Source organism: Schistocerca americana, chromosome 3, assembly GCF_021461395.2.
Source record: "Schistocerca americana isolate TAMUIC-IGC-003095 chromosome 3, iqSchAmer2.1, whole genome shotgun sequence".
Classification (NCBI taxonomy): Eukaryota; Metazoa; Arthropoda; class Insecta; order Orthoptera; family Acrididae; genus Schistocerca; species Schistocerca americana.
This window is the reverse complement of record NC_060121.1, coordinates 370,572,249-370,591,731: the sequence shown is the minus strand read 5'-3', so window position 1 is coordinate 370,591,731 and position 19,483 is coordinate 370,572,249. Positions and strand designations below refer to the sequence as shown.

General features: G+C 39.6%; 1 protein-coding gene across 1 annotated transcript in view; it reads right to left on the bottom strand.

Moving 5' to 3' along the window:
• Positions 1-19,483, bottom strand: part of LOC124606094 (fatty acid synthase-like) — a 94,698-nt gene that overhangs the window by 32,315 nt on the left and 42,900 nt on the right. Inside the window, exon 5 of the mRNA XM_047138059.1 lies at positions 14,127-14,316. Coding sequence (XP_046994015.1) covers positions 14,127-14,316 — 190 coding nt within the window. The remainder of the gene's footprint in view (positions 1-14,126; positions 14,317-19,483) is intronic.

Below are 19,483 nucleotides of genomic sequence, written 5' to 3'. Positions count from 1 at the left end.
TGCCTGCCATGGTTCTCCCCTGTCACACAGTGATCAATTACGATTTTGTGCCTCTTCTCAAGATTTTGTCTGCATCGGCCATTGATCCTTCCATGCCTGGTGCACCGTGCTCATTTTGTGGCCATGCAGATTTCCTGCCTACAAGGACTGGACATCACATATCGCCTGCACAGCTATCGGACTTACAATGCACCACATCGCCCATCACTGAGGCACAGTTCGCATCAGTGAACACTGTGCAGAATCCCCGTATGATTCATGCCTTTCCTACATCCCAGCAAGTACTGGGCCCTGGTCGTTTTCCTAAGCTGCTGCCATTACAATCGGACAACAGCACTCATTTTGTGTGTTTAATGAACTACCCTGATCTCATCAGTGGCTTGCTGCTGAACCCATCCAAGAGCAACAAATATTCTTCTGCACGTACACTACTTGTCAAATGCCTTTCTCGTCTGCCAGCCAATACTATTCACAACACTATTTATGACGAGATGTTAGGTGACAGGACCTCCTCACATCTGTGGCGAAGCTTGCGTGCGCAGGTCAGTAGCGAGATCTTGCCGAACTTAGCGCTGTACGCACTGTGGTTGGTGAAGCTGCGACAAGAACTACAATTACATTTGCTTCCACATACTGCAGCATCACTCGAGAGTAAACTATGGCTGGCAGACCAGGCATACGTCATTATTCAGCACCACCACCTCCATTCGTGCAGCACTGTGCCTAATACTGCCAAGGCTGGCAATCCTGTGACTATAGTTCCACCGTCGGGCAGTAGAGGCTGGGCACATGTGTACAGCAGACAGCAGACAGAACAGCAGCCATCCAGTGGCCATGACCGAGAATTGCTGGCCTCTCCCTGCTCCAACTGGAATAGCCTCTGCCCGCCCTGCCTTCCCCTCGCCTGATGCTTCGGCTGGCGGGATGAATACAATTGACTCTTGCATATGCTGAATCCACTCCACTTCCAGGGATGCCACTTACAATTGCTGCCTGCCCTGTGCATTCCCAAATGCCACACGTGGGCTACAGTAGATGCCACGGTACGCAGATACAAGGAAGGGCGCCCACAGACATTGCCTTCTGTCAGACCCCCGCCTCAGGAGAACATCTGTATACCTTGGATTTAGGTTAGGGCCAGTATTTTCTCATTGACACAACAGCAGACGTTAGTGTCATACCGCCCTCACTTACTGTAAAGGACACAACACCAGCCAAATTGTTTCTTCAAACGGCAAATAAATCGCAACTTCATGTTGACGGTTTTACCGAGTTACCTATTGAACTCATACCTGGGAAACGGTTCAATTGGTCCTTATACATGGCTGACATAGAAGACCTAGTATTAGCCATTCCTTTTTCACTTTGGATTGTCTCCACACCTGCAGTCAACTGCATTATTGCACCATGCTTTGTCTACTCATATTGTGTGTTTAGTCACCTCCTCGGCTCCCCCTCCCCATCAGCTTCCCGATGATTTTGATATGGCTCTCATCTAGTGCTCTTCACTGGTGGACAGCCTTGCAACTTCTACCACCCAGATTCAGTTCAAGCACTCTGCAGTTGACAATCTCCACGCTCACAACGCCAAACTGTTCTGCGCCATATCGTTGGCTACCCAAGCCCTCACTGAGGCACGATGCCTTGTACAATGCCTGTCAATGCTGCATTGCATGGAACTTTGACACCTTCCCCCTGACACCAGAGATGCACCTTGTGGAACTTTGTCACCGCCGACGTGGACATCTTCCCCGGCACATGAAGTTAGTGGCTCTTGTGTGCTAACAATTCCCGTTTGCAATGGCCCCCAAACAAGTTTGCCAGCCCAGCTGAACGCTATCATGAATGGAACAACACACAAAATTGTCACAACAGATGGGCCACCAGTGTGTCATAAAGTGCGCCGACTGCAGCCACATAAAGTATGCCTTGCTAAGCCTGCAGTGGAGGAACTTCTGCAGGCAGGTATTGTTCATCCATCGGACAGTAACTGGTCTTCACCCATACATTTAGTTCCCAAAAAGGACGGCACAGTGCACCTCTGTGGCAGCTATCGCAGCCTCAATGTGTGGACTGTATTAGACAATTATCCAATATGTCATATACAACACTTCGTGCAAGTACTTAGCAGGGCACACATCTTCAGTGTCTTGGACTGCTGCAAGGCATATTTACAGATACCCATGGGACAGAGAGACATACCAAAGACAGCACTGATCACACCTTTCAGCCTCTACGAATTTTGTTACATGTCTTATGGTCTCAAAAATATGGCAAAAACTTGGCAATGTTTTATAGACTCACTTCTGTTTAATATCACGTAATGTTAACGCATATCTCGATGACATACTTGTTTTTTTCCTTCTCTGAGAGAGATCATGAGCTCCATCTGGCCATGATACAAGACTTATTGACATGTAATGGAGTCGTGATCAATAACAACAAGTCACAACTTTGATGCACCACTGTCACTTTTCTGGGATACACTGTCTCCTCCGCAAGTATACACCCTCCTCAGGAATAAGTTCACTGCATTTGCGATCTACCTCTCCCAGTGTCATTTCCGAATTACACCAGTTGTTAGGAACTATCAATTTCTACTGTTGTAACCTGCTGATGGTGGCAGCAATTCAAGCCCTTCTGACTGAGGCACTAGCCAGGAGACAAACCTTAGGCAATTGCCTGGTACAGTGGTCTGACAACATAGTGAGAGCTTCTGAAGACCTTATATCAGTGTTAGCATGTGGCATCACTCTCGCCCACCATTTGCCAAATGCCTGCATCTCTATTATAGTGGGTGCAAGCGATTTTACAATCGGTGCATTCCTCCAACAGTGCGTCAGTGACACGACTCAGCCACTTCATTTTTTTTCCCCAAAAAGCTATGTACGGCTCAACGTAAATGGTCAGCTTTTGACAGAGAACTGATTGTGGTTTATGAAGCTGTAAAATATCTCTGCACAGACATTGAAGGAAAGAACATCACAATTTTCACAGATAATCTCCCCCTAGCAGAGGCTATCCCTAACTCCCCTGTTGACCTTCCCTCACGTAGGTTTAAGCAGATGGACTCAATTTGCCAATACACAAGAGACATCCATTACATCTGAGGTTTAGAAAATGTGGTGGCTTTCTACCTATACGTACCAATTCAATTTTGACCCCATTAATTTTGACAAATTGGCCCACTTACAGGACTATGATACCAAATTGCACAACCTCCAAGAGGACTGAGATACTTCCCTCCAGGTCATTTCCTGCAACCAACCAGGCTCAGTCAGGCCACTGTGGACGATATGTCCATTGGCACTACCTGGCCTATTGTGCCCCCTGCACTGCATCACCAAGAATTCACTGCATTACATAACCCTTCACATCCTGGAGCTAAGGCTACTATGCGCCTTGTTACAGGATGCTTTGTGTGGCCGGGTGTGAAGAGGAATTGTTGTACTTGGGCTCATGTCTGACAGTTTCAGGTACATCCTGTCTATCATAGACTGCATTACACATTGGGTGGTGGTAATACCCCCGCCGGACATCACAGTGTATTCTGTAGCACGCGCATTTGTATCCTCCTGGATAGCTCAATTTGGCTGTCCATCTTCCATCCAGGGAAGGCAGTTTGAATCCCTCCTGTTTAACAAACTCTGCCTGCTCTACAGGGTGGATAAGTTCCACACTACAGCTTACCACCCACAAGCAATGGACTGCTCGAGAAGTGGCACAGGACTCTGAAAGCGATGCTCATGTGCCACGGTGGTGAGTGGTCCGACACCCTTCTCTGGGTTATGTTAAAAATACGCATGGCTTACAAGACAGAACTCCAGGCTTCACTTTCAGAGCTCCTGTATGGCAAGACCCTAATTTTCCCCACAGAGTTCAACAATTAAGCAATTCTTGACATATCCAACCACCTCGCTCTATCTGAGCATGTCTGGATGCACATAGCTGCAATCTGCATGCCCCCTCCATGACCACACACCTGTCCTCAGGTCTTTCTGCACTCTGAGCTGGACTCTTGCGAGTTCGTTATGTTACGGGATGACAAAGTCAAACCGGCCTTACAGCTGCCTTACTCTGGCCCACATTGAGTAATGGCTCGCACAGACAATACTATGGACATTATCATCAATGGCTGTCAGCAGACAGTTTCCATTCAATGAGTCAAACCAACCTGGATGATTGAGGAATCGTACCATACTCTCTCGAGTTGAGTGTTCCTCTGTCATGTGATGACCTCGATCTCATACAGAACGTCCACTCCTCTGCGCCCCACCATGATCATATGTTCACCGAGCCTACACCTGTGGGTAGCTCAGTTGTTGCGTATGATGATGTGTGTGACAATCCACAACCTCAGGCCCAAACACATGTTATGTGTGACATTACCCCATCGCAAGTGTTGGCACTCAATAATGCCCCCACAGAGTGTTTTAGTGTTTCTCCTGAACTACGTTATCCCCCCCCCCAGTGCCCCATACATCCACTGTCGACAAAATTTGCATCTCAACCAAGCCTCTGGGTGCCCACGTGATGAGCTTTCCTTGCAGCTCCACGAGGGAACCATCTTCATCCTCTGCATAGGGGTCTCTTCACGTGAGTCCACACACATGTGTCACATATCACCATACTGTGCACAGTCCCTGTCCCAAATGGGGTGGACATGCCTGGCATAGCTGCAACATTCAGCACCAATGGGATACTCAAGATTCGCATTCCCCTCTCTGCCTGTACTTCAATGCTGACATCCTCCGTGCCAGTCCAGTCAGTTCACGCATGCTGGTCGAGCAGTCCATCCTCCCCCCCCCCCCCCCTCCCTCCCCTCCCCATTCACTGGTTGGCGGGACTATACCAACGCTAGTCCACCTCTATCAACGAGCGAGCAAGCATTCCACAACACCACTGCACAGGAAGACACCCACATACTTCCCCCAGCACTCCACTCTCCCGGAAGGGAGGGAGGGGGGGGGGGGTTAGGATCGGTGGCTCTGTGGCACTAATTGACTCCCAATAACTGCCACCTGTGAAGTGCAGAGTAAATGATCTTTGGGACTCGTTGTTCTTTGGTGTGGTCTTGGAGACTCAGGTGATGATGTTCATGTTGTAATTTTCTGTATTGTTTTCCTTGTGTTTTGTGTAATTATACAAACCTTAATAAAAGTGCCTTATCATAATAAGTTGGAGTTTTCCATGTGCAGTCAGTCGCTATAGCCAGAAAACCCACAGAGTCATATTCTGAAGCAACTCTGTGCATTCACAAACAACATTCTTAGCCAAGAAAAGGGCAGTTGGAATTATCTCTGGTGTCAATTTACAAATTTCATATAATCTTTCATTCTCACAAACTCTGTTATCATTGTACCTATTACACTGATACAAAATTTGTGGTGTACCATCAAGAACTTTGCGGCCTTCATGTTGTATGGTAAGTTATGATACATGGTACGTTATAGAAAAAAATCCATCATTTTACTGTAGTAATATTTGTTTACTGAAAAACTATGAAGTATTCATTTGTCTCCTCCTTTTGTTGCATGCACATCACAGAAATTTGGTGAGCGCAAACGGCTGGTCTTCATATAGCAAAGGACTATCACATGGCCAAATTCACTAGCCACCTGGTGAATGACCATCAACCACAAGAACAATGTCATTGTACCACATCTCCTGCAGTGATTATGATAGTGTAATGAAAATAAATGCATGTTATATGACTTTATTGAATGAAATTAATGTTTTAAACAGTCTCTTTATGGCCACAATCAAACCAAATTCTATTTTATTGCAGTTTTTAACATCCATTACAGGAATCAAGAATGTCAACCACTTTTGCCTGTTCTCAATATTGATACTGGAAAGATATTAGTCCTAGAGATTCCAAGATTTTCGAGAATGTTTTACCTAATTTCAGTAATATAAATGTGACATAAAGCCATGGAGGAGAGAGGTGACCAGTATTATAATAATTAACAGTACTTCATTTAGACTGACTGGATCACAAAGGAAAAAGTCAAACATCAGGCAAGGAATGACTTTATTGCTTGTATGATGCAATGTGCAATATTTCCTTCGTCAGATATCCAGGAATGATTACTGCAAGTAGATATGGCATTTCAAGCTGTATATGAAACAAACATTTGCAGACTAGTCTGCTCCAGCAGTTGAGGTTTTTTACTCAATATCTCATTTCACAACTGTAAATAAGTACTTGCTTAATAAACTGACAATAACTCCATTATACACACATCAAAGAAAGTTTTGTGTCACCTCAGTTCCAAGAGTTCCGGAACCTGCACATAAAATTGGAAGAGAGATCAACATAAACATCATTTCCGACCTTCTTATTGCTCATGAAAACCACACATTGCATGTTGTACCACCACACAGCGAGACCTTCAGAGGTGGTGGTCCAAATTGCAGTGCATACCAGTACCTCTAATACCCAGTGGCACATCCTCTTGCATTGATGCATGCCTGTATTCATCATGGCATACTATCCAAAAGCTCATCAAGGCACTGTAGGTCCACATCGTCCATAAACAGCCCTTTTCAATCTATCCCATGCATGTTCGACAGGGTTCATGTCTGGAGAACATGCTGGCCACTCTAGTTGAGTGATGTCATTATCCTGAAGGAAATCATTCACAAGATGCACATGATGAGGGTACGAATTGTCATCCATGAAGATGAATTCCTCACCAATATGCTACCGATATGGTTGCACTATCGGTTGGAGGACGGCATTCACGTATCATACAGCTGTTACGGCACCTTCCGTGAAACACACACACATGCACATGACCACCACAGTCTCTGGCAGCTGAAGCTATAGTTCTTCATTGGTTGAGGTGGAAATAGGTCCATAGACGCAAACAATTTGAAGAATAGTCTCACCTTTAATCTCAGTGATCACGTAATTCACTCTATCTGAAGTGGACATGGTCTTGGTAATAAGGTGTCCCCTCCTGTTATGAATTAGTGGAGCTGTGTCAGCAATACACAAATTAGTGTCCAAATTACTCTGTAATAGGAAGCATTCAGACTTAAGGACAATTGTTGCTTCACCTAGGAGCCTCATTTGAGTCACAGTATCTCTCATTTGACATTCTGCATTTCACGTTCCAAACAGCTGAGATGTTCTTCCTTTGTGGTTGTTTAATTTGATTAGCTGATTCTTTTTACTACTCCTCCCCCCCCCCCCCTCCCCTCCAGAATCCATAGGGCTTACTGATGTTTCAGTGCGAGATGCTGAGCCTCTGGTTCTACTTGCCTGGGTGAGATTCCTATGAAATTAAGACATTTTTGTTCAGGGAAAGTTTGGACCATATCTTCTCCTGCTGGTACATTATGGGTTGAGAAGAGGTGGAGCATTTTATAAGAATTAACAGAGATTTGGATGAACAAGAGTTTATACATATTCCCCTCAGGAGATGCAGGTGAGGAAGAACAAGTACTCATATAGGGCAGGATTCCTACCAGAGCATGAAAGGTAACTACCTACTACCACAGCCATCACATTACATGTTAATGATGCTCACTAGAATATTGTTAACTGCGCGGTCTGAGGCGGTTTGCCGTGGTTAGCGCAGCTCCCCCCATCGCAGGTTCGTGTCTGCCCTCGGGCATGGGTGCGAGTGTTGTCCTTAGTGTAAGTTATTTTAATTTAGATTAAGTAGTGTGTAAGCCTAGGGACCGATGACCTCAGTAGTTTGGTCCCATAGGAAGTTACCACAAATTTCCAATTTTTCCAGAATATTGTAGCAGCCGACAGGCATCTTTGTATGAAACCATAAGGAACTAAATTAATGCCACTCTGCTCTGACTGAGGTGCTGCACAGAAAATCAGAATCATACTCAGCTGCTATTCTAAGCATTCTGAGCACGTGATTTTTGTCATGTTCTTGGTATTTATAGTCTGAATGGCAGTTTTGCTTTAGAATGACTTATTCTGCACAATACTGGCAGCATTCTGTGTTGTTTGTTCCACTTTATAGTGACAAATTCTTCTCCTTTCATATTAGCTGGACTGACTTTCTCCACTTCTATTTGAGCCTGCATTTTTCATCATGGTGTATGGTTTCCATGGACATTAACTTTTTTTTATTTGGAACTTTTATGTTATTCATAGCTTATGGTGTCTCTCTGTGGATGTTCACATTTTCGATCAACACCATGTCAGTATCTATTCATTTGTGTTTTTATATTTTTGGGATAGTGCCAATAATAGCATTCTCAAAAAAATATTTTCAAAGTCTATAGTGATCAAAAGACATGTGGCCTACTCACAATGTCTACAGTATAACCAATGGGAAGCTCTAAAAATATGAATCCCACCTGGTGACTGAGCTATTTAGGTTTCAGTACATTTAAACATAAAAATACAAATAGCTGTGACAGTTATTGACTTATTATGTTTATTTTGCAGGAGGTGCATCTAAGTATTATTACCAACTACGCTCTAGTCCTAAACCTAATTAATGAAATGTGAATAAGACTCACTGGTGTATAATTGGGGTATTCTGGACCTCAATAGGTATGTCATTAAGACACTAGCTGTAGTCACTTGCTATCCTGCTCAAGGAACTCACTGACATGTATTTTTTCTGCTAGTAATATAACTGAATCTTGGTAACAACACATACTATTTTGCCAACTGTATGACAGATGAATTACTTCCTGACTAGTACAGAACTGTCCTGCTAAATCCACTTAATTTTTTGTGACTTTCCATTGAATAACAGGGATAATTTTCATTTAATGTTTGAAGTGATGTTATCAGTTTATGGTTTGGATGTCAGAAAAGTCACTCCATGTGAAAATTGCAACTAATCTTGTCTTTTACATTCTGATTTATCTGTACTGGCCACCACTGGAATAATAAAGGAGACACACAGGTTGCTTTCCTTCACTATCTCTAAGGTACAGTGGTCACCTGTAAAATGAAGGCTGCTATGGCTCATGGTTCCAGCCTCACTGAAGGTCAGCTTGTTAGCCTTTCTGTGACAAAGCTACAAGCTGCCAGATCAAAAATCAATAAGGAAATCTTTAGGAGTACTTCTCCACCGAATGTTGTTTTGCTACTGCCAGAGCCCCACAGCGTAATGGCCAAAGAGTTATGATACTGCACAAATGATAATGTCTCTTTCCAATTCTACTGACATAATTTTTGCCAACTGTGAATATATTTTTATTTATAAAATGCCACATTTCCATTCTACTTGTTTGTGACAATTACAGCAAGTAATCATAGACTGTTTTGAAGTCCAAAGTGAGTAACATCTTAACAATTGCTGCTGATAGAGTCTCACTCATGCTATAGAGACTTTATGTTTTATTGAAATAAGCTTTCATTGTATGGTTATCATGGCAAATTGCACTGCATACGTATTAGTACAGCGTGCTTTTAACAGTATTTTACATTGGTTTATTGAACACAACAGTAATATCAGAGAAAAATTAATTTATCAACAACACAGAGTTTCCCTGTGGGAATTGATAATATTCTGGGATATGAGAAGGAATGGTCATCTGAAGCAGAAAAGTTTAGTAAACATGGAGTGGTCATCTGAAGCAGAAAAATTTTGCAAACATGGGCTCCAAAATGTGTACCTTAAAAGTTATGAGCAATTCTTCACCTTCAATACTTTAATTTAATCTCTTCTGCTGCAAGTTCTTTGTCTTCCATATTCTGGTATTTGGTAATATGGACCAAAAAATGAAAGAAATATCCCATAAGTATTGGCTGTAATGTGCATACCTTAAGAGCTATGATCACTTATTCACCTTCACTATATCTCATTCTGTATTTAGGTTAAAACCAACAGTTGAGATCGCAATAATATTTGTTTATTTACCCACTTCGGCTTATGTTAAAGCCATCTACAGAAATTTTAGCCCCCTATGGTTGGTGCGAAGGGCTCCCCGGTATTCTCATGATACCACAATCATACACAGGACAGTGTATTATTGTGGTATCATGAGGAAACTGAGGAACCACCACCATCAGGACAGTGTACAATTTTGGTATCACGAGAAAACTGAGGAGCCACCAGCACCAGTCATAGGGGGTCAGAAATTCTGAAGATGGCTTTAACATAAGCTGAAACTGGTAAATAAACAAATATTATTGCAATCTTGACTGTTGGTTTCAACCTAAATATAGCACCAGGTCACTGTACTCCATCAGCAATGTTGTCTATATTTATATCTTGTACTGAACAAGTGCTCGCAGCACTTAATGTATGTATTTGAGAACTCATATTTACTAGACTTTTTTGTTCATGTGAATGTCTCTGTCACTTTGCTGAATACTGACCATTTCTCCTGGGACACCATGTATGTTCCTCCACATTATCAATCTGAGAACGCTTAGGTAGTTTACTGATTCCATGCCTGTGGAAACCTACTAGTTCTGAGTTACAGATCAAAAGAATAAGTGCATGAGAGATGAGATCCTGAGTAAACATCTGGACAGTTTTGCTTGGAAAACAGTAGAGTTGTTATTGTGTAGTAGTAACACATGAAGCAGTTTTTTGCTCATTTTTCTTTAGACTATGACCAAAATGTGTCTAAGTTGTTAGCAACAAATACCACCTCTAGTGGACACTCCCCTGCGATGGAAGTTGTAGGGCACAACAGCCTTTTTGGTCATCACATGAAAAATACTATATTCACACAGCACTTTGCTTGAGTATATGGCTTTTGTTAGGGTTCACCTACTACACTCTTCTTAAGAAATCAATATACAAGTATGATAACTTTTCACCAGCAATAATAGTGCATAGGAATGCTCAGTGAGTAGACTGATGATGTTCAAGCAAATATGCAGTAATACTCATCCCTGAATTTTTTGTTGCTTTGAATTAATGCATACAGTACTCACAAACTCTACTTCAGAACTTTACTTATGGAGTGAAAATCTCACACAATGGTTGAATTGCCACAATTCATCACAAGTGTCAGTTATTGGGACCTTCTGGATGATCCCAATCAAAGGAAATCCTCTTCTGATGTAACCTGTCCAAAAAGGACTTGCTCCACAGACTATAGAAAGAATTTGAGCAGCAATCACTGCTTCCACATCTCTAATAAGCCCAAAGTGAACAATAAATAACAAATTTATACTTTTTTACACTTGTAACTCTATTTTAAAACTCTTATGTAACGTTCATATGTTTCAATAATGCAAAATCCAAGACAGAACTGCAAGATAAATACTAGAACTTTAAGCCAAAAAATGACAATAAATACTCTCATGTGCCACAGTGTGGTCTCCAGGTGAGACGGCATTTGACATGAGGTAGCAGGAACTTTGTGGCTGGCAGCCGGTAGCCGGTGGTTGCGGTAAGGCTAGGAAACTCTCGAGTGTAAACTGTTCTGATTTTGAAGCAGCTAAGAGTTGTTTTGTGGAATTATTTCTGGAGGTTTTTGCTATTACTGGTGAGTTAGGAAGTGAAGCAAACTATCTTTGAGATACCATTAGACTGATAATTTAGCAGACAGCTGAAATGTGGTTTCAAAAGTGGGAATGAGGAGACTTGAACTCATGACTTTGTGTCTACATTTCACGAATTTTCATGTTAGACCATGAGCTGATACAGCACTGTGACAGCTCAAGATGGAGACAACACTTCCTCCAAACAGATCTGCATCCTACATTGCTAAAAATCGTGTATATGGCCAGACTTAGAATTCTGAAGCGCTGCTGGTTTTATGGGCTGCCTGAAGTGAACAACTTGGACTTCGCCTCTGCAGTGGCCAGGTTTTATGTATGAGACTAGACATCAACATGACAATTAAAGAGACTCATTCAACAATTTTCAAATGACCCACAATTGCAGGAGTTACAGTAGGAAATAACAACAATCTTCAGGCAATGCAGAGGGCAACATTCATCTTGAAGTTACCTGTGATGACAAGAACAAGTGAATAACTGTTAATGATGTTGCCTATGTTCCAGGCCTTGTATATAACTTGCTGTTGATTAGTCAAATGATGAGATGTGGATTGTAAGTGTTGTTCAATGATGTGCAGTGTGGTGTACATAATAAGAGTCATGTAACTCTCTCTGGAAGACCAGTCACAACTGGAACTCAAGTAAGTGGCATGCACTGATTAGATGAAGTTTGTTGTATTCAAAGTGCATCCATGAAAACAGCATCACAAACAGTAACCTGACAGAGTAATGGCATGCGCAACACCCAGTGGGTGGCAGCACATGACATTGAAGAGGCAACACAGCTGACACAAGCTGCTGATAGAGATGCTGTTTCTCTTGAATTGGAGCAAAGTACAACTGAGCAGGTAGAGAATGGAAATGTATGGACAGTCAGAGATTAGAAAACCATCATGTGAAAGGAAACAAAATTCCACATATTTTAATGATGATTTTGCTTCATTTGTTAGTATTTCTGAGCCAAATTTGTATAAAGAAGTAGTGAGTCATGGTAATTATGAAAATGGAAGAAAGCCTTAAATGATGACTGTAAGTAATTAATTGAAAATGAGACACTGACTTTGACTGATTTATGACCAGACAGAATGGCAATCAATTCAAAATGGATATTCAAAGACAAAGAAACATCAAATAGCGAAAGTGAATGTTTTAAGGCTCATTCTGTTACAAAATGTTATACCAGATACCATGAATGGACTCTGATGAAACCTTCTCACCTTAAGCTAACAGCTGAATTTGATCCTGAAACTGACAAGACCAATGTTTGAACTACATTTGTATAAAGTGATCTTGATGAAGAAGTTTACTTTTGCCAGTTTGAATGCTACATGAAAAAGAGGGAGGAGATGTAGGTTTATAAGTGGAAGGAGGAAATTCATGGTCTAAATTTGGCATCACATGTTTGGTATCAGAAGACTGATGTAACATTATCTAAAATGAACCTAAATAAGTTAAAATATGACTATCCTGCCACTTCTAGTTCCAGCACACTCAGTCAGGCACCACTGATTCCTCTTTCCCCACCCTTAAACTGTTATTTCTCCCACTTTCCCACCTCATACCAGATTGCTGCTCCCATCTGACGCATTTCAGTTGCATTCTGGCCAGAGCGTCCAGAGCTAGTGGTCATGTGTGTGAGAAGTATGCTTGCTTGTGTGAATGTGTGTGCATTCTTTTTTCTAGAAGAAGGCTTCCACTGAAATCTTACTTTTAACAGTCATTTCAGCGTGCCATTCTGCAATTCAGCATGTTATATTCATGGTGCGTAGCAATCTATCCTTTTCATAATGTCTTAACTATTTCTCTTAATTACTTTAAAATTGCAGAATAACTTTTATTCCTAACATGAATCTTGTGTCTTTTCAGTGGCCTCTGCCATCATTAATTTTACTCTTCTAGATAAAGATTCCACAAAGGATAAGTCAGGCTTATGTTTACATTACATCTGACATATTGTTGATTTGTAGTATGATATATCCATAGATATATTAGAACTATTTAATATTATCTTACATTGGCTAGTTTTCATTAATACAACAGGCTAGCAATGTTACAATTATACATTCTGTACTCATATGTGTATAGCCGGTTAAGCATCAGCAGTGCTACCAAGCTATGGGACTTTCAGAGTTTGCGAATTAACATCTCAAGAACTTGTGGGGATTTCATGAACATCCAAATTTTTTTTCTTTACTTAATCATTGTAGACATAGTTTTTAATCTTTGGTCTGTTTTGTAAATATATCACTGAATAAATAACATTTGATAATCTGGCAATGTGGTGAATGTGAATTTCATTTGCAAACTGGAAATGTGGTGAATGTGAATTTCATTTGTCAAAGTCAGCTTTATAATCTGCTTTGATAGCACAGATGGCAGAGCACCTGCCTGTGAAAGGCAAAGATCCCGAGTCCGGAAAACAGTGTTAATCTGCCAGGAGGTTTCTTATCAGCTCACACTCTGCTGCAGAGTGAAACTCTCATTTAGAACTCTATAATCTCTCAAAGGACCAATCAAAGTAAAATCCAACATGAATATTCCTCATTACTTTTCTAAGAAGTAATTTTTTATGTTCTTATACCTTATAATTTAGGTCTTCTGATTATTTGTAACTGAATGAACACCAAAATGGAGAATAAAAAAGTGGACAAGATTAGAACTGAATGTGCACCTGCTGAAAGCATTGCTCCACCATTGAATTCCTTATTTCTCATAGCTTCTCCCCTGTAGTAAGCACTAAGCACTGCCTGTTGAGCTGTTAAGCAACCATCTGCATAACCCGCTGCAATTTCTCCAAGTGAATGCCCTATGAAGCCGTCTGCCTCCACTCCAGCTGCTCTCAGTAGAGTGACTAAGCATATCTGGAAAACATAAAAAGATTGTTCCTTAGTGTTGGTAACTATGATTAGCCTGTTCTATAAGATGAGCGCAAATAATGTTAAATTACTTTCTAAATGCAATAGTCATGTATTAATAATGGACTCAACAATCTCATTTTTGTGACCACATGTTTTTGTAATAGACAGTGGCACTGTAGTGTGTACAAACAAATGACAAATCAGGAGTGTATAGAACTAAACAGTTTATACACAAAATGATTACATGATAAGCAACATATAGAGATGCACCAATAAAATGATGAATTGGCCAAAAAATGTACAGCAAGTATCAATTGTGGAAGAGCTGAAAGTGTCACACTGTGGAAACATGAGACATATGTTCTTGTGATACGCAGTGTTGCTTGATTATTGATGTCAAATCCTTCCACAACTGCAATTTTGTGCAAATAAGTCAATAAGAAGAGAATAGGACAGTACAACAAACTTAAATGCTCTGTTGAATGCAATACAGACCTGTTAGTCAGACACTCTTGAAGACTATAAAAGTATATTTCCAAGTGCAGGAAAATGTAATGATACTGACAGGTACTTAAAGGAGATCAAATCTTTCCACTATGTAGCAACAAAAAACACCAGGAACAAGGTAATCTCAGGAAAGAATACAAAATACTATGTGTGGCAGAAGTTGACCCTCTAACAAGTATTCAAGCCACGTCTTTTTCTTTGTCATTTTTTAGTGCATAAAGGAAATAAAACATTATTAGAGAAAAAATTCATTACTGTTTTTTGGTAACTATGTTTGCTTGAAACCGGTACTTCAATGATCTTTGCTGACTTTTTATTCAAGAATTTTCTGCTATGAGTAGAGAAATTACAAATCTGCAACAAGTGCACCAACTGTGTCTGGGTGATTTCATCTGAAATCATACAGGTCAAGAGTGAATGTGTCACATCACTATTTCAAATGTTGTTTAAAAAAAATACATGGTGAAGTTCCACATGATACCTCTCCAAAACTACAATATCTTGATTTTCTGATGACTTGTTCAAACGCTACAGACCTCTAAATGGGAGTATTTGTGAAAATGTCAAAAGGAAGGTTAAAATTGAAAAACTGTAATAAAGAAACCAAAAGTGATAGACATCTGAATTTATTTTCAATAAATACTGTGTTCACAATACTATGAGACATAGTTAATACATACACACTTCTGAGCCTCTGATTTCAAAGTTATGTTTGAGAATATGAATAGCCACAGGATGTTAACTGCCTTGAGAAATGAAAAAGTGGAAGGACTGCTAACTGTCAGCTATGACACTAATGTTTGAAATTCTTAAACTATTGAAAAACATTTGTACATAAAGATTGAACAATATGAAATTTTTTGGTTATTTAGAAACTATTTTCTTCAAAACCCCCATCCTAAATTGTATGTTATTTAGTCATAATATTCAGGAAATGTACAATCAGGCAGGGCAATACTTGTCTGCACAAAATGTGATAAATTTTTTGGGTAGACCTGACTCTACTCTCAAGGTTAAAAACCATGGACACTTAAATATTTAAACTGATCTCTGTTTTTAAGTAAATGTCATGCAAAACTGGTATTTATGAATCAAAATAATTAATTTACAACATTATAAGTGAGTGGGAAAAATTCATAATTTTGTTCGAAAGCATTTTATAACAAAAATGAGATACTGAATATTTAAACCCATTTTTCTTTTTATGATATTATTCACAAATTATTATTGTCTTCTGTCATGATTTTACTTCTTCATGACTTCCCATGAATTAATATTGCCTAAAATGTAGCAATCAACACTGCACTGTTGAAAAGAGCTCATTTGTTTTTTCATCTGCTTCCATTGGACTTGTATAGTCAGGCTGAATTTGCATACAGACAAGGAAGATCCAACAATACCAGTACTTGGGAAATGGAAAATGCACACTGATCTTTTGATGATGGCCGTGTGAAAGCATTAGCAGGATCACAAGGTGTTATAAAGGAGATGGTTATATCTTACAGCTCATGAGAGACACTTATTATCTGTCCACCCACCACTAATTGTCATACACGCAATACATGAAGTGGCTCACTACAAAGTCTTCTAATGTGTACTGGAAAAAACAGAATTACCTTAATATACTTTCATTTACAATTAAGAGTTTCATATTTCTTACTAATGTTGATATGGTGTGTATAAATCCAATAGCATCTCTTATAGCACCAACAGCTTCATGCTGGAGATCAAATCTTGTTGCAATGTGTTTACAGAGTCCTACTACCCCATCACATGCACTTTTCCCATGACCTGTTGCTTAAAATATCCATTTTCTGTGTAAAGTCTTGTACTACAGTGTTGATAAAGCTCATAAAGCTGAAAGCAGTTTTTATAATGAGATGCTGCATCATCAGACACATACACATGTTTAGGAAATGGATGGCCCCTAGGAGCCATCACCATCATATCCTCCAGATATGATGGTGAACTACTGCTTTTACGACCCAATGACTAACCTCTGTAACCAACTTCTCTGGCTCTACTGTCTTCTTCGACAACTCTCTTCCTTCTCACAATGCAGGGGTTACATCATTGTCAGTATCCTGAAGGTGTAATGCTTCAATAGTCACCACTTCAGTGCCAGGACGCATTGCACACTCCTGCAACCAACATTTATCTTGAAGCTCTTGACATATACATGAAAGCAACAGGTCCAACTCTGTGTTCTTCTCTCCTGTGACACTGCTTATGGCAAAACAAACAAGTTTCAAATTAGTGCAGTAAATGCCTGTGCATACTCCCTTCACTGGCTGGCATTTTACCCATTTTGGTCATAAAGAGTAGAGTTATGTGAGACCAATTTTTAAATTCGGAGAAATGCTTCTCTTATTGATCTTGTGATATATCTTTTCAACTTTTTCACCATTTTCACTAACAGGGATAACATCAGCCTGGTTAGGACTTTGTCTGCTGCAATCTTTTTCATCACTTACGTAATATTCCAGAGCAACAGTAAGCATATCATCTTGCAGTGGATGTCCCCAGTAAGAATCTGGGCATGCCCAAATACCTTTCTCATTCTTTATTTAAAGAGCTCTTGAAATCAAATAATGTGAGGAAGTGGGTATGTACTTCTGTATCTGTTGCTTAGAGTAGCTACCTGGTACAGTATCGGTAATTGTACCTTCTCAGTATATATGGCTGCAGAGATAGCAGTATTTAGGTTTCTAAACCACACATCACATTTCATGCACATATTATTATCTTCATTTTCTGCACCAAGTGCATCTACATTATACACCTCACAAAGTTTTGAAGATGTTGCTTGTGTAAAACTTGTTTCAATTTCTTCCACTTGTCTTTTATATACTGTTTTCTTCTTGTGCATCTTACCTTTCCTAGACATTTAAGAGGGGGGGGGGGAGGAGTGGAGAGAGGGGGTACAGTAGGGGCTACAGCAGAAATCACCAACTTCACACCCAGGAATATGAACATCTGGACTCTCTTCTTCAGCTTCATATTTGGGTGATGATGACTGTTCAGGTGGGTTGCCACTAAATTTCTTCTTATAGTGAGTGTAGCAATTCCTGCACAATGGATGTGATGCTAATACCATTACTTGAGAACCAAGATATTTCTGCAGTACCTCTGACAGATTTCCAATTACTGTGAAGAGTTTTTCAAATTTCTTAAACGCCACTTTCTTGTGTCTTTTTTCACTGTCCACACACCTCACTCTTTTACTACTGCATTTCCTCACTGACATTGTATCTAACAAAAAGTTCAAACCAAACACAAAACTCGATGCAGAATGGTTTATGTACAAGTTCTCACTCATCATTATAACCACAAGAGCACTGCAAACAATGTTGCCAACATGCATATTTTACATTAGAAATTCAGTGATGTGAAATATGCAGAATGTTGAAAAATTTGTACTTCATTACACAGAAAAATATTGCTCACTGTGTTTGCACTGACTACAAACATATAAACCAAACAATATTTTGTGTAATTCTCAAAAGTTTTTGGATGGTGATTTTCGAGTAAATAATTCATAAAAACTCATAAAAGTGCAATTTTTTATATTTTTAGTAATAAATATTTACATAATACATATAGCTGGAGCAGAGAAGATACTGTTTATAATTACCTCAGTAGCATCTGGTAATATGATAGAAAAGAGAGTGTTCTACAACTTTCCAAACAGGAAAAAAATTTAAGTTGAAAAATTAAGTTAGATATCATATTTTCATCTTAAATTTGTAAGTTAAAGGTAGCCCATAAGTGAATGGTTGGCAACTAAATTTCAACACATCTGCCAGGTATCCAGTACTTTAAGTTTTATGTTGTTGTTGTTGTGGTCTTCAGTCCGAAGACTGGTTTGATGCTGCTCTCCATGCTACTCTATCTTAAGTTTTATAATATATATATTTATCTACTGTTTTAAGAGCTATTTACAAAATATACATTTTTCAAAGAGTGGTAACATTCACAAAAATTAAGATAAAACGAAAATACTTTATTTCTTAATACTTATGATACAGAGGTCTAATATATATTTTTTCCAGAGATATTCATTACCACGAGTTGACAAGACTGGCCTGATTTGAAATTAAATCACCCACCTTAGTTGTTAATGTGATTACCAAGGAGTCAGTGTCATGTTAGTTCTATTCAATCACTGAGTGTACCTTGTAAGGATCCAATGTCAATATTGCAATGGAAATGAGTTAGAAAAATTTTCTGAAAATGTCAAGCAGAAATATGGAATAGAATACACAATGAGAAAAGTACCTTCAATATGTTTCACTGAAGTAAACAGAAGTACATCAAACATACTGAACAATGATACTTATTTTCTACTGCTGTCTAAAAAAAAAAAGATAAATATTAAAAATTAATTCTCTTATATACTTCCCTTCCCTGCTGGAGTTAATAACTGCCAAAATAGTAATGTGCTTTGTAGAAGGGCGATTTCATTTAGGCCTATCGAAACTTACGTAACCTGTAAAGCTAACTGTATAATTTATGGGAGTCACCATATACCATCATGAATTTTGTTGGATGTTTGAAAAATTTTAAATAGTACTAAATGTCGAACTGAGAGTGTTAATAAGATCTTGTTGCATGTGTGGTTAAATATCCTTTAAACATATCATATGCTAATTAAAGCATGTTG